This window comes from Phocoena sinus, chromosome 15 (assembly GCF_008692025.1).
Source record: "Phocoena sinus isolate mPhoSin1 chromosome 15, mPhoSin1.pri, whole genome shotgun sequence".
In the NCBI taxonomy this organism is placed as follows: Eukaryota; Metazoa; Chordata; class Mammalia; order Artiodactyla; family Phocoenidae; genus Phocoena; species Phocoena sinus.
The window spans coordinates 30,087,367-30,100,279 of NC_045777.1; the positions used below are offsets into that span (position 1 = coordinate 30,087,367).

The window sequence follows — 12,913 nt, forward strand, 5'->3', positions numbered from 1 at the left end:
TGGACATATGGGTATGTCTCTTGGGTGTTTGCCTAGGAGTGGAATTGATGGGTCCACGGTAACGCAATGTTTACTTTTTGAGGAAGTGCCAAACTTTTTCACAGCAACTGTACCAGTTTACATTCCTACCAGCAGTGTATGAGAGTTGCATTTTCTCCACGTTCTCATCAATACTTATTTTCTGAAGTTTTATTCATTTATTTATTTATTTATTTATTTTCTGGGTACAGTGTACTTTATTGATGGTACATGACAAGGTAGGGCTCCCTAAGCCCCTCCTTCTCCCCTTCCTCAGAGGGTCTGGGATGGAAACCGCGTGAAGGTCTGGAGATTCTCAGGTGTGTTGGAGGTCGGAGTTGGGGCAAGGACTCCCCAGCAGCAGAGGACCTCTCTCTTCCTCTCGTGCTCCTGCTGGGGCTGGTGGTCCAGGGACTCTTACTCCTTGGAGGCCATTGGACCATGAGGTCCACCACCTGTTGCTGTAGCCAAATTCATTGTCATACCAGGAAATGAGCTTGACAAAGTGGTCATTGAGGGCGATGCCAGCCCCAGCATCGAAGGTAGAAGAGTGGGTGTCACTGTTGAAGTCATAGGAGACAACGTGGTCCTCAGTGTAGCCCAGGATGCCCTTGAGGGGGCCGTCCACCGGTTGCTTCACCACCTTCTTGATGTCCTCGTATTTGGCAGGTTTCTCCAGGCGGCAGGTCAGATCCACGACGGACACGTTGGGGGTGGGGACGTGGAAAGCCATGCCAGTGAGCTTCCCGTTCAGCTCAGGGATGACCTTGCCCACAGCCTTGGCAGCGCCAGTAGAAGCAGGGATGATGTTCTGGGCAGCCCCTCGGCCATCATGCCACAGCTTCCCGGAGGGGCCATCCATGGTCTTCTGGGTGGCAGTGATGGCATGGACCGTCATCCTGAGTCCTTCCACGATGCCGAAGTGGTCATGGATGACCTTGGCCAGGGGGCCCAAGCAGTTGGTGGTGCAGGAGGCATTGCTGACAATCTTGAGGTGGTTGTCATACTTCTCATGGTTCACGCCCATGACAAACATGGGGGCATCGGCAGAAGGGGCAGAGATGATGACCCTCTTGGCTCCACCCTTCAAGTGAGCCCCGGCCTTCTCCATGGTGGAAGACGCCGGTGGACTCCACCACATACTCATTACCACCATCACCCCATTTGATGTTGGTGGGATCTCGCTCTTGGAAGATGGTGATGGCCTTTCCACTGACGACAAGCTTCCCGTTCTCAGCTTTGACTGTGCCATGGAACTTGCCATGGATGGAATCATACTGGAACATGTAGACCATGTAGTGAAGGTCAATGAAGGGGTCATTGATGGCACCAGTGTCCACTTTGCCAGAGTTAAAAGCAGCCCTGGTGACCAGGCGCCGAATACGGCCAAATCCGTTCGCTCCAACCTTCACCATCTTGTCTCCGGGATGCAGCTGGCACTGCACACAAGACACGGCTGTCTGTCGAACGGGAGGAGCAGAGAGCTTTTCATTCATTTATTTTTTAAAAAAATATTTATTTGGTTGCATTGGTCTTAGTTGCAGCATGCAGGATCTTTGTTGCGGCATCTGGAATCTTTCGTTGCAGAGCGAGGGCTCTTCGTTGCAGTGCGCGGGCGTCTCTCTAGTTGTGGCGTGGGGACTTCTCTCTGGTTGTGGTGCGCAGGCTTGGTAGTTGCGTCACGTGGGCTCTCTAGTTGTGCGCGCGTGCTTAGTTGCCCAATGGCATGTGGGATCTTAGTTCCCCAACCAGGGATCAAACCTGTGTCCCCTGCATTGGAAGGTAGATTCTTAACCACTGGACTACCAGGGAAGTCCCATTCATTTATTGTTATGAAATTATTTATATAAATAAATGAATGAATGGCTATCCTAGTAAGTACAAGCTGGTATCTCATTATGACTTTGATTTGTATTTCCCTAATGACTATTGGTTTTTAGTATCTTTTCATGTGCCTGTGTGGCCATTTGTATATCTCCTTTGGAAAAATGTCTACTCCAGTCGTTTGACCATTTTTAAAATTATTTGTCTTTTTATTGTTGAGTTGTAAGAGTTCTTTATATGTTCTGGATATTAGACCCTTGTCAGATATATGATTTGCAAATGATTTCCTCTTATTTTGTTGGTTATTTTTCACAAGAACAACCTTGATAATGCTTTTTACATACAAAAGTTTAAAATTTTGATGAAGTCTAATTTTTCTTTTCTTTTTTTTTTTGTTCATTTGCTTGTGCTTTAAGTGTCTTTCTTATCTAATCCTAATCCACGGTCATGAAGAGTTACACCTGTGTTTTCTTTTTAAGAGTTTTATAGGGTTAGCTTTTACATTTTGGTCTTTGATCCATTTTGAATTAATTTTTGTACATGCTGTGTGAGGTGGTGGTTCCACTTCATTTTGTTGCATGTGGATATCCAGTTGTTCCAGCACCATTTATTGAAGAAACTATTTTCCCCCCATTGAATGGTCCTGGTACCCATGTCAAAAATCAGTTAACTCTAGATGAATGGGTTTATTTCTAGACTCACAGTTATGTTCCATTGACCTATATGTTTGTTGTTATGTCAGTACCAGACCATCCTGATTAGTTTGTAATAAGTAGTTTTGTAATAAGTTTCAAAATCTTCATATATAGTTTTTAAAAAGTTTTATTTTGAGATAATCGTCGATCCATATACAGTTCTAAGAAATGATAGATTTCTTATATCTGTCACCTGTTTCTCTTAATAGTAACATCTTGCATAACCATAGTACAAAAGCACAACCAGAATATTGGCATTGATACAGTCCATCAACCTTATTCAGATTTCACCAGTTTTACGTGCACTAATTTGTGTGTGTACGTGTATTTCCCCCATAGAAGTTTATTCTAAAATAGTTCTATGCTTGAAGATAGTTTGAGTATCCTATCTTTTCTGTAATAAGGATTTGTAAAGAAATGATTTTTTTTCAGCTTTCTATGACCATGAGACCTCACATGCTGAAGATTTTCTTCTGAATTAACTAATTATTACAGTTATTTGTAGTATACAGCTGAGCAAACGACACAAATCTAATACACATTTTTTGAAAAAACTTTTAAACATTTTTTATTGGAAAAGCATCTCTTGTTGAGATGGATAGTACTTTTAAAAATCTGTGATGACAGACTTCCTTGGTGGCACAGTGGTTGAGAATCTGCCTGCCAATACAGGGACACGGGTTCGAGCCCTGGTCTGTGAGGATCCTACATGCTGCAGAGCAACTAAGCCCGTGCCCCGCAACTACTGAGCCTGCGCGCCTAGAGCCTGTGCTCCACAAGGAGAAGCCACCACAATGAGAGGCCCGCACACTGCAACGAGGAGTAGCCCCGGCTCGCCGCAACTGTAGAAAGCCCTCACGCAGCAATGAAGACCCAACGCAGCCAAAAAAAAAAAAAAATCTGTGATGAAATAATTTACTGTTAGAACGAGACAGAGTTTAGTGTAAATATTAATCCCTTTTCCCCCTTTGGTAAATGTAAAACTAATAAAACTTGTTAACATAAATAAGTTTTAAAATTATTTTTTAAAATATTTATTTATTTATTTTTTGGCTGCATTGGGGCTTAGTTGCAGCACGCGGGATCTTTCATTAATTGTGACACGCAGGCTTAGTTTCCCTGTGGCATGTGGCATTGCAAAACAGATTCTTAACCACTGGACCACGAGGGAAGCCCCAAATAAGTATCTTTAAATGGAAGAAACTTTGTTGTGGCAGGGTCTGTCAAGTATTTGAACTCCTTTTAAATTATATGCCAAAGGTCAAATGATAGTCTTTCATCGAAAATTCGTTTTAAGTATGTACCAGGCAACAGCTGAGTTATATCTGCCTTCAGTTTTGTTGTAAGCAAAAAATTGGAAACCACCTGACTTTCAAAAGGATTTGTTACCTAGTCATTAGGAGTAAAATTGCTGGGTCAGAGCACTTCAATTTTAGATATTACTAAATTGTTCTTAAAAGGGATTGGTCTAGATTTTACTCCCATGTTTGGGTTCATTTTACTCGTTCATGTTTGGGTGTTCTAGTTTTTTTTTTCACTCCAATCTGATGGGTATGAAATTGTATATGGTGGTTTTATTTTGCATTCTCTTGATTACTAGTAAGAGTGACTATCTTTCAATATGTTTAAAGGCCATATTTTGTTTATGTTCATTTGAATTGCTTTTTCTTGCCTTTTGCCCATTTGTCATTTGGGTTGATTTTTAAATTAGTTTATAGGAGTTCTTCATATATTCTGTATATTAATCCTGGGATTATATATGCAGCAATGATCTTCTTTTAGTAAATGGCTTATTTTATTTTACAGTTCAAAAATTTTACCTATAATTGATTGGATAAATAATTGATAAGAAGGAACAAATATTACAGAAGAATTCTGAATATTATAAGCAGATACTTCCCTGTCTAGGATGCGGAGCTTAATTTCTCTCCACTGCCCTCCTTAAGTATAGGCAGTATTTAGTGAATCTTATCCAAAGAGTAGAATATGGAGAGGGGAAAAATAGTAACTTTACAGTGGAGAAACTTGGCAAGCACTACCTTGACCAAATGATCAGGGTTAACATTGCTGTGGTAAAATGTGTTGATATCATGTGCCCCTGATATGATGTGATTAGGAGGGTATGTTGCGTCTGTGGCGTTTTTCCCAAAGCCCCGTAACCCCAATGTAATCATGAGAAAAACATCAGACAAATTGAGGAACATTCCACAAAATGCTTGATAGTACACTATCTCAAAACTGTCAAGGTCATGAAAAACAAGGAAACACTAAGAAACTGTCATAGGCCAGGGGGACAAAGGAGACATGATGAATAAATGTAATGTGGTATCCGAGAACAGAAAATAGTATATTAGTGTAAAAACTGGAGAACTTGGAATAAAGTCTGGCGTTTAGGGAATAGAAAAGTACCAATATTGGTTTCTTAGTCTGGCAAATGTATCATAGTAATTTAATATGTTATCATTAGGTGAAACTGGATAAGAGGTGTCTGGGAATTCACTGTATCATCTCTGCAACTTTTCTGTAAATCCAAAATTATATTTTTAAAAAATTTATTAAGAAATTTTTACTTAATTTTGTTGAATCTAAGATGCCATCAATTATAAGATACACCATTATTTTATGTACTACTAAGAAAGAAAAATGTTTCTAGTATTATTAAGATATTGGTATCAGTTCTAAGAAGCACCTTGATTTCAGAGATATTAAATGAGAAAAGAAAGGCATGTCTTCGAACAGATGAAATATGGTCTTTTCTTAAATTGGTAATGCATTCAAAAGCTACAAAGGGATATATGATAGAAAGTTTTCCTTTTCCTCTCTGGGAATAGTCTGTCATCAGTTGTGTAGCTTTCCAGATATGTTAGCAGCATATATAAACAATTGCATATTTTGTATGTTCTTCCTCCTTCTTTTTACATAAGAATGGCATATTTCCCCAATGATCTGTACTTTGCTTTTCCCTCTCCATCCTCACTGAGCAGCATATCTTAGAGATTCATACCAGTACATTTGAAAAAAAAATTCTTTGGTATTCCATTGCCTGGTTGTGTCTTAATTTATATAAAGGTGTTGAATGACCTTGTACACATGTCATTTCACACATTTCTGGGTGTATTTTTAGGTTTAGTTCTCAGAAGTAAAATTGCTTTATCAGAGGGATATGTGCATTTTTGATTTTGTCAGGTATTGCCAAAAAGCTTTCCATAGAGATTTAGCCAACTTACATTACCACCAGCAATTATGGCTTGTCTTTAACTTTCTTTATGGTGTGTTTTTAACAGAAATTTAAATTTTAATGTAGTCAGTTTTGTCACTTTTTTTCCTTTATGGTTTGTGCTCTTTTTGTTATATTAAAAAATTCCTTTCCTTTACTGACCTTGTCAAGATATTCTCCTGTATTTCTTCCTCAACGTTAAAAAATATTTGCTTTTTCACTTTTTTTTTTTTGCGGTACGCGGGCCTCTCACTGTTGTGGCCTCTTCCGTTGCGGAGCACAGGCTCCGGACGCGCAGGCTCAGTGGCCATGGCTCACGGGCCCAGCCGCTCCGTGGCATGTGGGATCTTCCCGCACCGGGGCACGAACCTGTGTCCCCTGCATCAGCAGGCGGACTCTCAGCCCTTGCACCACCAGGGAAGCCCTGCTTTTTCACTTTTTGATCTTTCTTCTACCTGTAATTTATTTTTATGTATAGTTTGTTATGACCTAATTTAGTTATTTTTATTTGGTAAGCAGTTGTCCCAGTCCCATTTATATAATAGTATGCTTTCCTCCTTACAGATTTGAAATATACCTTAGTTACGTAAAACTTCAAATTTCTCCTGGTTGTTTTTAGCCCTTTGTTCCTTTTATTTCAACAAAAATCCTTGTTGAGATTTTTGATTGGAATTTCACCTGATATTGAGATTAGCCTGGAGAAGTTCGTCATGTTTATCAATAGTCTTATCATCTAGAACATGCTTTATATTTCCACTTATTTAGACACCTTTTATGTCTTTAAGTAAATTCTTATAACTTTTTTCCAAATGGTCTCACATACTTTTATTGGATTTACCCCTAGATGTATAATTTTGTTGCTGTTGCTAAACCTAATTGATTACTGTAGTACATAGGAATGAAATTTTTATTTTTATCAGTATTATCATTATAACAGTAAGCAATATTTAGCTCATAAGTCTCTATGGTTATCTGGGTGACTTGGCTGATCTCTAGTGAGTTTACCTGTATGGGTCTAGGCAGGAGCTTAGCTGGGCTTATCTGGTAGGGGTGGGGTGTCGAAACTCTCTAATCCTCCTTGAACCAGAAACTGTCCGATTCTTACCATCGTTGTGATGGTAGAAGTGCAAAAGCAGAATTGATTTTCTTACATATTGAACTTATATCTAGGAAACCTTTTGAAATTCTTGTAGTATTTAGAGCTTGTGAATTCTACTAAGTTTTCTATGTTGATAATCATGCTGCCAATAAGTTGTAATAGTTTCTTTCTTTTTTTAAAATAAATTTATTTATTTTTGGCTGCACTGGGTCATCAGTGCTGCACGCGGGCTTTCTCTAGTTGCGGCGAGTGGGGACCACTCTTCATTGCGGTGCACGGGCTTCTCATCGCAGTGGCTTCTCATGTTGCGGAGCATGGGCTCTAGGTGCGTGGGCTTCAGTAGTTGTAGCACGCGGGGTCAGTAGTTGTGGCTTGCGGGCTCTAGAGCGCAGGCTCAGTAGTTGTGGCGCATGGGCTTAGTTGCTCTGCAGCATGTAGGATCCTCGCGGACCAGGGCTCGAACCCGTGTCCCCTGCATTGGCAGGCGGATTCTTAACCACTGCGCCACCAGGGAAGGCTGTAATAGTTTATTTCTGATCTGTGTACTCTGTGCTTCTTTTTCTTGTCTAATTATTGAATTGTTTAAGGTCTATAGGACCTTGTTGAACAGTCTTGTTTCTGACTTCAAAGAAATCTTCTAGAATAGTGCCTGGCACATAGTAGGTGACCAGTGATCATATAGCTTTTGTCCTTTAATCTGTTAATATGTTAAGTTACACTGATAGACTTTCTAATTGTTTGACCATCCTTATATCCCTGAAATGAACTCAGTTTGGCCATGATATATTTTTTAATGTAGATTTTCTGGATTTGATCTGGTAATATTTTGTTTTGGGTTTTTATATCTATGTTCATGAGGTTTTCTTTTGGCAAGGGTATCACATTTTGTCTATTGTCTTTATTTTGTCTTCACCCTTAAATGCTGATATGTTTGGGGACAGAATTTAAGACCGTCTGTATAGAAGACTGGCCAGTTCAGGGAGTTGGGCTGAGCTACTGTAGGAATAAGCTTGGATGAGAATTTAATCTAGGGCATGATTGGCCTAGGGATAGAAGAGGGACAAAATGGGGAGAGAAGAGGGACAAAAATGGGGGTGGTTTTGTAGGCTGAGTGAATGGGGTAAGGTAAAGGAAGAGTTGATAAGTTTTGAAAGGTAGGGTGGATGATGACAAAATTGTGGGGGGGAAAAAAGAAAAACCAAGAGGTAAAAAGAAGTGGATTTAATTACTTAATTTTTTTTTTAATTACTTAAATTTTTAATACAGGAAATATTGGTCTGAAAGGGGTCTGGCTTTGTGCTAGAAATATAGTTTGGGCAGTTGTTATCATATAGACGCTAGAGGAAGCTGTGAATGCATATGGGGTTGCATCTAGGGGGATCATAGAGAACTGGATTCAGGACAACTCCAAGGACAGAGCCCAGGATTTGAGCAAAGGAATTGTCCCTTTTATGGAGTCTTTCAAGGTAGATGATTTATTATTTTTTACAAATGTGAGGGATCCATATTACCTTGTGGTAGTTTTGATTATCATTATGGATGGTTATAGTAGGATATTCTAAACATTAAAGCATATAGCACTCATGATAGTTATAGATTTATTATTTTTAAGTAATTAGGACGTGCTTAATCTGTTACATTTTAGGGCTATTACTATAAATTTTCATGATAAACTTTTCTCATTGTATGTTGATTTTAAAGAATTATTAGATCAAAAATTTCTAACTAAAAATGAAAGTTTAGAATGTAGAAATATTTTTAGTATCGGTGTCAAAAATTCAGCCACTTACTTCAACACCTAGAAATTCCAAGATTGTATGTGGAAGATTTGTTCTTAATTCGGAGTATGTATTAGAATCATTTGTGGAGCTTTTAAAGACACTAATGCAATGCTGGGTCCCATCTGAGAGTGGTTAGTGTTGTGGCCCTATCATTTATCGTTTGTTTTTTAAGCCTCTATGGGTGATTTTGTTGTATACTCCAGTTGAGAACCCTATATCATGGATTTGGGCAGGGGCTAAATTTGTCAGTGTATTTTTTTCTTGGTTATATAGTTAACTTATTTGCTTAATACTGTGACAGCAGAGGCCAGAATACCAGCAGATTAGTTGATCTGTCCTCCTCAGTGAGACTACTTGCATTTTTATGTGAACTTGAATTATGAAACAAAATTCAATAGCAGGTTAGTCTGGGCTCAGATTACTAAGAGGACTAGTTAAATAAAATATGGTATGTCCACACAATGGAGTACTATAAATGGAGTAGCTATAAAAAGGAATGAGGATAATCTACATATCAGCTATGTGGTCATCTCAAGACTGTATTGTTAAATGGAAAAAGCAAGGAGCAAAACAATGGCATTGTATGCTACTAGTTTTCAAATAAGGGGGCTATACAAATATATACACCTACATTTTTGTGTATATACGTAGACCAAACAAAGGAATGATAAACCAAAAACTAAGAAAAATGATTACTCTAAGGAAAGGGAGGGAATGGGGTGGCAGAAACAGGTATAGAACCTAGACTTCTGAATGTACTTTGTGGATTAGGTTTTAGAATCATGCAAATGTTTTACCATATTATAAAACAAAAATGAAATAAAATTAGAGAAAAAAGGTAATTCCTAAATGCAAAATGAAACATGAACCTAAATGTATATCAAGTTTGAGGCTGAAGCACATAGAGACTATTTCAGGTCACCTTGAAGCATAGTAATTTGGATGTTTATAGTGGTATACACTCCCAAGGATAAGGAACTGCAAAGATATCATAAACTGTTTCTAGTAATCGTATAACTGGTAGTAATATTGGTATTGTTATTCTGGAGGTGTGTATCATAAAGTAAACAAGTGAATACTTATATTGGATAGAGACCCTAGATTTTTGAATGGAAAAGAGATATAATCAGAGAGTTGGGTAAGAATTCTAGGATCCTAAATTTGAGTTGGAAATGTCAGTATGAGCTCATGATGTATTTTTTCCCTTTTAAAAATGTATTTCCTAATTCTCTCTACTGAAAAATCTCAGAAATTAAGCTAGGTAGCATTAAGCACTTCTAGTGTCAGACTTTGTTCTCTTAAAAAATAATTCTCACTAGAAGGAACCTGGGGTACATTGGAAAAATGTCTTTTTTCAGGTTGGAGTCAGAAAATCTATAGTATGAGCCTGGAACATATTATCATCACATCACAAGCTATTGGGGAGATTTCTGTTTCTATCAATGGCAGAATAGCTTTTTCTGAGGCAGCACTCCAACTGAGAACAACTAGAAAAGCTGGAAAAACACTTTTTTAAAGTCTGTTTGGAGGCTTTGGAGAGTGAGCAAGGCAGACAACAAGGACTTGAGAGGCCAAAATTTTGGAGAAAAGGAGAGCACAGAGGGGTGAGGCCAACTTTTGGTATAGGTTTCCCCATGGAGTGATTGGCTGATTTGAAACATAGCTAAGAGGTTGAGCAGAAAGTGGTGGCAGAGAGGCTGAGATTCTAAGCAGAGATTTTGATAGTCATGCAGAATTGGGGGACAGAATTGGAGTTCAGAGCTTGCAAAGAATGACAGGCACTGGAAAACACCCCAAGCCTTTAGCTGAGAACCCTTAAGGATAGACTACACTTTATTCTTAAGGGTGAACTCAAAATAGATCAGCTCTCAAAAAAAGCTGAAGCCAAGCTTTCAAATCACCTCAATCCTTGATTGGATTAAGATCTGTTCCTAGCTTTGTTGCTTGCTAGAAGCAGATATAAATCTTCTCTGGAGGAAGACACTGTCATCAATCATTGATTCAGGTTATCTGTATAGTTTTTATATACTTAGTGATAATATATGATATATTTATATGTAACTATATATAGTATATATTTATAATGTGGTAAATATTTATAAAATGTAGTCTGGCATTCAATTTAAAAAAAGATGTATAAAAGTGAAAGAACTGACTGAAAATCAAGAGAGAAAATAGATAATTGAAAAGACCCATAGGGAGACTTCCAGTACAGATGAGATGGTATATACCCATTTTCCCCAGCTAAATCCAACTATAAGTCCTGGAATTTGTGCAGAAGACAACCAAAGGAGAACTGTGAATGGTTCTAGGAAGGTGATCTGGTTCAGGACCATAGGACTGAAAGAACAGCATAGCCATAGCATTTTGCATTCCCCCCACAAAAGAAGGCCACTTAGTTCTGGTGTTTCCTGGCCTCCCCATCCTGACCTAACAACAGAACACAGTCCAGGTAGGTTCATGCCTCCCCTGAATCAAATGGGAGTCCCTCTGAAAACATCATGCAAATTCGATACCATTGGCAACGGGGATCACCTATGAGCCCCCACTGAATATGAGTGCTGAGGAGAAGCATACTCCTTCCCACCTGTCTTGAGACTTCCCTTTTCTGCGGAGAGATATCAAGGCAGGTAGGCAGAACTGACAAGAGAGACTCTGCTACAGTAAGCATTCTAGTCTGAGAAGCATCTTTCTCCTTGAGGGCTTGAGACTCTCCTCCCCAACCCAAAGACCCCAAGGTGGGCACTACTGGCAAAAAGGACACAGCTACAACTGGCCTAGTCCTAAGTCTCTTTGGCTGTGTGGGCTTGAGCTGCTTCTCCCCTGCCCAAGAGACACAGGGACAGATGGGTGGAACTGGCAAGAGGGGTCCAGCTGTAGCAAAGGGCACATTCTGGGAAGCCTGTTTGTCTCTGTGGACTCATGACTTGCCTTTACTACTCAGAGACACTTGGAAACTGAGGGGAAACCTAGGGCCATTACAGACTTTCCCCACCAAGAGGCACTTGGCAACACTCCTTTTGCCCCTTCAGGCAGCACTAGCAGGGACCAGCGGGAGCCCAGTGGTACCAGATAAACAAAGCAAGCCAAATAAGACCACAAAGTCTCTGAAAATTAACCTGCCATTTGAACAATAGCCCAGAAAAGTAGGCCAAGATCCACATGCTAAAACTAAACAGGGTGACAACCTGCTAAAATAAGAGATTTAATAAGACCCTACGTTAGTGATGTTCTAACATAATAGACAAAATATTCAAGATACAATAGAAAATCACTCATCATACCAATAACAAAGGAAACTGCAACTTGAATTAGAAAAGGCAACAGACACAAACACATGGTGAATCAGATGTTGGAATTTTCTCAGAATTTTAAACTAGCTGTTATAAAAATGCTTCAAAATCAATTTAAAATATCTTGAAACAAGAAAACAAAATCTTAGCAACAAACCAAATAAAATTAATTAGAACCAAATTTAAAATGATATTAGAACCAAATGGAAATTTTAGAATTGAAAAACACAGTAGCAGCAACAACAATGAAAAAGTGGCTGGATGGGCTCAATAGTAGAGTGACCATGAATAATAGATGGTAGCATCAGTAAACCAGAGAACAAAACCATAGAATTCACCCAATCTAAACAGAAAACAGACTAGAAAAAATGATCTATGAAGGACAGAAGATACAGCATTCGTGTTACTGAAGTCCCAGAAGGAAAAGAGAGAATGGGGCTGAAAGAGTATTTGAAAGAAATATGGCTGAAATTTTACCAAATTTGGCAAAAGAAACATCTACAGACCCAAGAAACTGTGCAAATCCCATATAGGATAAACCCAAGGAAATCTACACCAAATGCATCTTGAATTAAACTCTTGAAATCTAAAGGCACAGGACACAAGATTAATATACAGAAGTAAACTGCTTTCCTGTGTATCAGCAATGAAGAAGTAGAATTTGAACTTAGGAACAATGCCATTTACATCAGCACTCCCAAAAGTGAAATACTGGGGATAAGTCTAACAAAATATGTATAAGATCTATATGAAGAAATCAACAAAACTCTGATGAACAAAATCAACGAAGAACTAAATAAATGGAGAGATGTTGCTTGTTCATGGATCAAAAGACTCAGTGTTGTCTTTTGATCTAAGATCAGTTCTTCCCAACTTGATCTATAAATTCAATGTAATCCTATTCAGAATCTTAGCAAATTATTTTGTGGATATTGACAAACTGATGCTAAAGTTTATATGGAGAGACAAGAAACCCAGAATAGCCA

The 12,913-nt window shown here is 38.7% G+C and overlaps 2 protein-coding genes across 8 annotated transcripts in view; one reads left to right on the forward strand and one right to left on the reverse strand.

Moving 5' to 3' along the window:
- Positions 1-12,913, forward strand: part of ATRN (attractin) — a 178,617-nt gene that overhangs the window by 18,353 nt on the left and 147,351 nt on the right. The gene's annotated exons all lie outside the window — the stretch shown is intronic.
- Positions 217-1,497, reverse strand: LOC116739637 (glyceraldehyde-3-phosphate dehydrogenase-like). Its single transcript, XM_032604143.1, is given in 2 exon segments — positions 217-1,133; positions 1,135-1,497. Coding segments are annotated over 2 exon segments (1,098 nt in total). The 5' UTR covers positions 1,434-1,497; the 3' UTR covers positions 217-334.